The sequence below is a fragment of the Chrysochloris asiatica genome, unplaced genomic scaffold (assembly GCF_000296735.1).
Source record: "Chrysochloris asiatica unplaced genomic scaffold, ChrAsi1.0 scaffold00085, whole genome shotgun sequence".
Taxonomy (NCBI): domain Eukaryota; kingdom Metazoa; phylum Chordata; class Mammalia; order Afrosoricida; family Chrysochloridae; genus Chrysochloris; species Chrysochloris asiatica.
Genome location: NW_006408603.1, coordinates 4,313,868 through 4,322,920, shown reverse-complemented (window position 1 = coordinate 4,322,920; position 9,053 = coordinate 4,313,868). Strand labels below are relative to the sequence as shown.

At 38.3% G+C, this 9,053-nt stretch overlaps 1 protein-coding gene across 3 annotated transcripts in view; it reads right to left on the bottom strand.

Moving 5' to 3' along the window:
- ST7L (suppression of tumorigenicity 7 like) overlaps nucleotides 1-9,053 on the bottom strand; it is a 140,037-nt gene that overhangs the window by 105,889 nt on the left and 25,095 nt on the right. For all 3 annotated transcript variants that reach the window (XM_006865909.1, XM_006865911.1, XM_006865910.1), the window contains exon 4: nucleotides 559-613. In XM_006865909.1, the coding sequence (XP_006865971.1) occupies nucleotides 559-613 (55 nt within the window). The remainder of the gene's footprint in view (nucleotides 1-558; nucleotides 614-9,053) is intronic.

Genomic DNA, 9,053 nt, shown 5'->3' with positions numbered 1-9,053 from the left:
AGATTGAAGAAGTTAGTAGAATTCTTCTATTTCATCCTCACTGGCTTTAGTGGTTGGTGCATAAACTTGAATGATAGTGGTATTAACTTGGCTTCCCTGTAGGCGCATGGATATTATCCTATCACAGCATTGTACCTCATGACTGATCTGGATATGTACTTTTTGACGATGAATGCAACACCATACATAAATGAGTTCATATTCACATTCAAAGTGATATTTTCTAATGAATTCTCAAATCAATTAAAAAACTACATATACATGCAAAGGAATATGCTGATATCTATAATATTTTTAATCTCATGAATTATTTGAAAAGGCTTTCTGCATAAGCAAGGGGTCAAATATTTTTTTTGTATATCATAGACATATGGTTTTAAGTGATGCTTCTCATTTACAGTCAAGATGTTATCAATTAAACATTGGGCTACTCAGTTTGCATATTATTTATCAGTATCATCAATGGTATGTGATGCGATATAGTTACAAAAACAAATTTTTGTATTATGTTTTACTCAAGATCAATGTCTTCATCATACTGAAAGGAAAATGCAATACCTCCTATATTCTGCTCCTCTGAAAAGGTTTAGAGGATTTCTCCACACCTTGCATTCTAAAAAAGATGGAAAAAAGGGAAAATGAGAGTTTAATGAAATACAATTAAATCTTCATTTAACCAACATTTATTGTGCACCTATTGTATGCTAAGCACAGCACCAGCCACACATGGTACAAAGATGATTAAATAATAGATGGTCTCTGACACTCAAGCATGCAACTTAACGTAGACAGTCCCTTATCTCTGCTGTTTCTGTAACATTTGGCTCACAATTCAATGACTGCATTTACCATATTACATTATGATTATCTGTTTGGTTTTCAGTTTCTCCCTTTAAAATATAATCTCTTAAAACTTTGTTCATTCTTTTTTAATTCCAGGAGCCCAGCACAATATCTGAAACTGACATGTTTAATTGAATTAAAAGGAGCCTGGGAATTAGTTACGTAAGCAACTAACCCAAACTATGTGCTAAGTGCTACAGTAAAGATATGTTTTATTCCAAGAGAATAAAAGGAAATGATTAACTTTACTCTGGGGGATCAGGAAAGGAGGTAACATTTGAACTTCACTGTAAAAGATGAGAGGATGGTTGTATATGAAGAACATATTAAGCAGAGGAAGTATCATAGAAACCACATAGCATGGTGAAGATAAAGTATAGAGTAGGGGATGGGAGAGAGCTGTAAATGAGGTTAGAAGGGAAAAAAAAGACTAGAGATTAATGAAGGTGCTTATATATCATTTGAAGAAGTCTAGATATTATTCTTAGTCAATCAGAAGTATCAAAAGTTTCTAAGCAGAAAAAAATAGCAAATGTTGTTGGTAAGTACCGGGGAGTCGGTTCCGACTCATAGTGACCCTGTATGGGGTTTCCAAGGCTGTAAATCTTTACGGGAGCAGAACACCTCATCTTTCTCCTGCAGAACAAATACTTTAATCTTTATTTCCATCAAAAGTTCTCAAAGTATGATTTATGGAAGAGTTGCAAAGTAGCAACTCTTTTTATAAGAAATACCAAAATCTTATTTGCCCTTTTATTTTAACTGTGCTAAATTGAATTCAGTTGTGTGATCCTGAGAATTAGTGCTTCTTTTAATGCTGTACAAAGGTGCCTCACTTACCCAAATACCAGACCTGAAAAATTGAACTGATGGTGCAAAATTAGTGGTGGGGAAACCTGCTAGTACTGTAACATGAGTCAAGTCAGTGAAACACTGTACTAAGTAGTCACTGTATTCTTCACCACCATGACCTTGCAGTAAAACCAAAGCAAATTTCATTTAAAGATCACATTGTTGTTGTTGTTAGGTGCCACTGAGTCAGTACCGACTCATAGTGACATTATGCACAGCAGAATGAAACACTGCCTGATCCTGAGTAAAGATCATTGTTGTTGTTAAGTGCCATCAAGTCGGTTCCGACCCATAGCGACCCTGTACAGGGTTTCCGAGGGTGTAAATCCTTACGGGAGTAGAAAGCCTCATCTTTCTCCCGCGGAGCGGCTGGTAGTTTCGAACCGCTGACCTTAAGGTTCGCAGCCCGATTCATAACCACTACGCTACCAGAGCTCCTTGAGTAAAGATCATAGCAAGTATAAATTAAAGGTATCATGAGAGCTATTTACACATACCAAAAAAGTCAAACCAGTTGCCAGGGAGTCAATTCTGACTCAGGTGACCTCATAGGCTTCAGAGTATAACTATGCTACACAGGGTTTCCAGTGGTTGTGATCTTTTTGGAAACTGATCAACGGGTCCTACTTCTGAGAGGCCTCTGGGTAAATTCAAACCAGTAAGTAGCCAATCACTTAACCATTTGAGCCACCCAAGGACTCCCTAAGCACGATGATAACCAAAATCAAACTCTTTGCCATCAAGTTCATTGTGAATCATAGTGACCACATAGGGCAGAGGTGAACTGCCCATAGTGTTTTCAAGGCCACAAATCCTTACAGATGCAGGTTACACATCTTTATCCTGCACAGTGCTGGTGGGTTTGAATCAGCAACCTTTTGGTTAGCAGCAAGCAGTTAACCACTTTGCTACCAAGACTCTTAAATAAGATCGTATCCTGTAGTAAAAGCAGTGGTTTTCTGTGAACTGAACTGACCACTTTTTTCATGGAAGACTACTTTTACTTGAAAGAGCCAGGGAGACAAACTTATGGTTATTCACACAGGTAATTGGCAGACATGTTCTTAAAAAATGAGTAAAATTAATTAACTCTAAGGAAAACAACTATAAGTATTTATTGTAATAAATGGTGAACTTTCAAGAATTTTGGAAAACCTTTATCTGCTACCATGCACCTGGCAACTTCCCAACACTTAGAAGATTTTTCTATGGAAGTGTGGAGGTATTAATGAATGTGATTTTTTAAATACTGCATAGTAAACATGTCAACATTTGGAAGATGTGTGTTTTCCAAATTATTAATATGTAAAAAACAAATCAAATCCATTACTATAGAAGTGATTCCAATTTATAACAATCTTGTTGTTGTTGTTGTTAGTGTTGTTGAGTCAGTTCCAACCCATAGCGACCCTGCAGAGAGTTTCCAAGGAGTAAACTGGTGAGCTTGAACCACCAACCTTGCAGTTCAAACTGACTTTGCAATCTAGCGCAATAACCCACAGTGCCACACCAGGACTCTTAGGCGGTGGTTAATTGCCATCTAGTCAAGTTCATAGCAACCCAGGATAGGGTTTCTGAGGAGCGGTTGGTGGGTTTAAACTGAGGACCTTGCAGGTAGCAATTCAGTGCTTATCCTACATCACTACCAGGACCCTTAAGACTGCTTTATAGCGCTTCCAACATTATAAATCTTTACAGATGCAGACGGGCACATCTTCTTCCTGCAGAGTGACTGGTGGGTTCACACCTCCAAACTTTCAGTTGGCATCTGAGAGCTTCAATCAGAGCACAACTAGGGTTCCTCTAATAAAACTATTGTACAATTATGCAAAAGTAAAATAGTTAGGCAAAGTACGTCGCTGTTGTTAGGTGCTATCAAGTCTATTCCACCTCATAGTGACCCTTTGCACAATAGAAGGAAACACTGTCTGGTCTTGTACTATCTTCACAACATCATGTTTGAGCCCACTGTTGCTGCCAATGTGTCAATCCATCTCCTTGGGGGTCTTCTTCCTTTTTGCTAAGTCTCTACTTTGCCAAGCATGACATCTTTTTCCAGGGACAAGTCCCTTCTGATAATATATCCAAAATATGTGAAACAAAGTCTCACTATCCTCGCTTCCAAAGAACATTCTGGCTGTACTTCCTCCAAGACAGATTCTTCTGGCAGTCTGTGGTACTTTCAATATTCTTCACCAACACCATATTCCAAATGCATAAATTCTTAGGTCTTCATTATTCATTGGTCAACTTACACAAGTATATGAGGCTATTGAAAATACCATGCCTTGGGTCAGGCATACCTTAGTCTTCAAATTAACATCTTTGCTCTTTTAACATTTTAATGAAGTCTTTTGTAGCCAACTTGCCTAATGAAATATATTATTTGATTTCTTGACTGCTGCTTCCATGAATGTTAATTGTGGATTCAAGTAAAATGAAGTCTTTGGCAACTTCAATATTTTTTGACCCTTTTTATAAAAAAACAACAAACATCTTATTTTTGGTAGCATTATGCATAACCAGGAGTCCTGATGTGGTGCTGTTGGTTAATGCACTGGACTATAAAGTTGACTTGGACTGTAAAGGCTGGTGGTTCAAGCTCAGCAGCTGCTCCTCGAAAACCCTGTACAGGGTCACTGAGTCGGATGCCAACTCGACGGCACTTAGTAGTAGTACCAGGCATAACCAAACATACATCCACTCACAATCTCTATATGAACAGTTCAGTAACACAGGTTACAGTCCACATTTTGTCAACATTCTCACTGCCTCTACCCATACTCATAGTAGTTTATTGCCATTAGTTTAGACTCTCTGTCCCTTAAAGTTCTCATCTATACTTTAGATGAACGAGTTACTGTCAATATAAACTCATAATTCTTTATAAGACAACTCATACATTATTTTAATTCTTATATATAACACACATAAGATATATATAAGATATAAAAGAAAACTCTTTATAAGAGTACTATACTGTTGTTGTTGAGCGCTGTCAAGTCGGTTCCGACCCACAGTTACCCTGTATAGGGTGTCAAGGAGCAGCTGGTGAGCTTGAACTGCCAACCTTGCCATTCAAACCTACTTTGCAGTCCAGCTCATTAATCCACAGCGCCACACCAGGACTACCACTGTTGAACATTTTTATCAAGAACTCAATAAATGGATTTTTATCAAAAAAAGGAAAAGCATGGAACACAACTTCAAACTTATATGGAAACCAAATTTATTGGTTCACCATAGTATCTTATACATACTCTATAAAAGAGCTAACCATACTCTTTTAGTCATTTGTTTAATATAGCTATATAATCTACCATGCTGGAATATTTTTAGGGTATTCTTCATTCTCTCATTACACAATGGTCTTGCAATAGGGAATAGTTACATAACGTATTATTGTTATAATTATTTATATTCTGAACTCTGAGTATATTGAGGACAGATCTAGGTCATATTCATCTTTATATATCTAGCTCTTAGGAATTATTTTATAAAAGAAGGAGAAAGAAAAATTACCACTATTCCTTACATACTGTTGAAATCTGCCAACCCCAACCCTACACTATTGCTGGTCAGTACTCAATTACACTTCAGGACTCAGCATGAAACGGTACTTCCTCAGGGACTTCCCCTGACCACATCTAAAAGGTGCCAGCAGTTGCACTCAGGTAATATTTATCTATTAAACAATCATGGTTAGGTTTATTGGATAAATGAGATGTGATGACAATCTCATGGAGGTAACACATTTATAGTGTTTGTTGCTAGGTGCCGTCAAGTTGGTACTGACTCATAGCGACCTTAAGTACCACAGAACAAAACACTGCCCAATCCTGTGCCACTCTTACTGTTGTTGCTGTGTTTGAGCCCTCTACTGCTGCCACTGTGCCAATCCATCTCATTGGGGGACTTTCTCTTTTTTGCTGACCCTCTAGTTTACCAAATATGATGTCCTTCTCCAGGGATGCAGTTTGATGCATAAGAGATGCAGTCTGACCATTCAGGCTTCTAGGAGCATTTTGGGTGTACTTCTTCCAACACAGATTTGTTTGCTCTTCAGGCAGTCCATAGTACTTTTAATGTTTCCCTCCAAACCATAACTCAAATGCATCAATTCTTCTACAGTCTTCCTTATTCACTGTTTAACTTTCACATGCATATGAGGTTATTGGAGTACTTGTGTGGCACTATGGAATGTGCTAGACTGCAAAGTTGGTTTAAACTGTAAGACTGGTGGCTCAAACTCATCAGCCACTCCTCACAAACCCTATACAGGGCCACTATGAGTCACCCACTTGACGGCACTTAACCATAAACAACAACATGAGGTTATTGAAAATATCATGGCTTGGGTCAGGCGCACATTAGTCCTCAAACTGACATCTTTGTTCTTGAGCACTTTAAAGAAGTCTTGTACAGCAGATTTGGCTAATGCAGTACATCATTTAATTTCTTGACTGATGTTTCCATGAGTGTAGATGGTTGATGCAAGCAAAATAAAGTCTTTGACATCTTTTATCTTTTCTTCATTTATACAGATGTTTATTGGGCCAGTGGTGAGGATTTTTGTCTTCTTTGCTTTGAGGTGCAACACATACCAAAGGCTATGGTCTTTTATTTTCAACAGCAAATATTTTAAGCCCTTTTCACTTTCAGCAAGCAAGACTGCATCATCTGCATATTTCAGGTTGTTAATTAGTTTTCCTCTAATCCTGATACCATGTCCTTCTTCATAAAATCCATCTTCTTGAATTATTTGTTCAGTATACAGATTGAATAAATATGCTAAAAGAATACAACTTTGGTGCACAACTTTTCTAATTTTAAATCATTCAGTGTCCCGATTTCCTGTTCAAATGACTGCCTCTTGGTCTACGTACAGGTTCCTTAAGAGCACAATTAAGTGTTCCGGAATACTCATTCTCCACAATGTTGTCCATACCTTGTCATGATCCATACAACTAAACACCTTTGTGTAGTCAATAAAGCACAGGTAAACATCTTTCTGGTATTCTCTGCTTTCAACCAAGATCCATCTGATGTCAGCAATAATATCCCTAGTTTTATGTCCCCATCTGAATCAAGCTTGAACTTCTGTCAGCTCCCTGTCAATGTACTTCTGCAGCTGCTTTTAAATTACTTTCAGCAAAATTTTACCTGCATGCGATATTAATGATATTGTTCAATGATTTCCATACTTTGTTGGGTCATGTGTCTTTGGAATGGGCACAAATATGGATCTCTTTCACTCAGTTGGCCAGGTAGTTGTCTTTAAAATTTCTTGGCATAAATGAGTGAGTTCCTCCATTGCTACGTTGATTTGTTGAAAGATTTCAATTTGTATTCCATCAGTTCCTGGAGTCTTGTTCTTTGCCAATGCCTTCAGTGCACCTTGAACTTCTTCCTTCAGTACCACTGGCTCTTGAATGATCAAAAGCCTTCCTCTTGATCATATGCTTCCTTACTTCTTTTTGTTACAGTGACTGTGTATTCCTTCCATCTTCTTTTGATGCTTTCTGCATCATTCAGTATTTTGCTTATAGAATCCTTCAATATTTCAAAGGTTTGAATTTTTTTTTTATTTATAATCACCCATTATATTATTAATGGGTAATTACTACCTACACACTAAGGAGCTCTGGTAGCATAGTGGTTACAAATTGGGCTGTGAATCTTAAGGTCAGCAGTTCAAAACCACCAGCTGTTCCGCAGGAGAAAGATGAGGCTTTCTGCTCCTGTAAAGATTTACAGCCTCAGAAATTCTGTATAGGGTCGCTACGCGTCGGAACCGACTCCACAGCACATCACATCCATCACCACCGCTACCTACACTGAAGTCCTGGTGTGACACTATAGGATGAAGCATTGGACCGGAACGTAGACAGATCAAATTCATCAGCTGCTACTTGGGAAATGCTATACAAGCTTGCTATGAATTGGAACTGACTCGACAGCACTTAAAAATAATAAGAACATTACGTACATCAAATGAAAACATCAATAATCCAGAAATATTTTCTATTTGCCTTAGAAATTTTTGTTTCTCTAATTGTACATCATTTAAAATACTGTTTACTTTGCATTACTAGGTACATATAAAGAAATATGCAAAGTAAGTCACTGGAATATTCATATATGAATAACTGAACTTTTGATGTCTATGTAATTACATTGAAAAGTATTTTTCCTACTTCGGTCTTCTGGCAGAGATGGCTGATTATCTATCTTCTCTGCTTTGTCAATAATAGGTACTCTAATAACGAAGGAGCTCTGGTAGCATAGTGGTTACGAATCGGGCTGCGAACCAAAAAGTCAGCAGTTTGAAACTACCAGCTGTTCCATGGGAGAAAGATGAGGCTTTCTGCTCCTGTAAAGATTTACAACCTCGGAATCCCTGCACAGGGTCGCTATGAGTCGGAACAGGCTTCATGGCATTTAACAACAATTATTAACTGACAATATATGGGGGTAAGTAAAAAAGTATTGCTACTAGGAGCCCAGTTCATACATGCACAGCTTTATTCCAAGCAAAACATGCTTAAAAATGTCTTTGTGATCGGTGGGTGGCTGTACAAGTTCTCTCAGTATACACCTATCTTAGTCTTATTGTTGTTGTTGTTGTCAGGTGCCATCGAGTTGGAACCGACTCATAGTGACCCCATGCACAGCAGAATGAAACAATGTCCGCTCCTAGGCCAACCTCACTACTGCTGCCACACTTGACACCATCAATGATGCGAGCTGGTTGATCCATCTCGGGGGTCTTTCTGTTTTTCTCTGACCCTCCATCTTACCCAGCATGACATGCTTCTCCAGCGCCTGTTCCCTCCTGACAATATGTCCAAAGTATGAGAGACAAAGCTTAGCCATCCTGGCTTCCAAGGAGCACTCTGGCTGCACTTCTTCCAAAACAGATCTATTGGTTTGTTGGCAGTCCATGGCAGCCCCAGTATTCTCCTCCAACACCACAACTCAAAGGCATCAATTCTTCTAAGATCTTCCTTATTCACTGTCCAGCTTTCGCACCCATACGAGGTTACTGAAAATACCATGGCTTGGGTCAGGCGCACCTTAGTCCTCACACTTACATCTCTGCTCTTCAACACTTTAAAAACCGTCTTAAAAATACAGGTCCAATAAAAAATGTGGCTTCTGAGGGAATCTGCTCAGCGAGTTAAATTCAAGACAGAAAGGTCAGCTCAGGTTGTGGTGATGTTATTCTAGAACTCCACAGGGGTAATCTTATTTATTTATTTATTAAATGTTTTATTGTGAATTATGTGATAGTTTACATGGGAGAACATTCGTTTTACATTCATTCTATCGTATATTGTCTCATTGCCATGGTTACA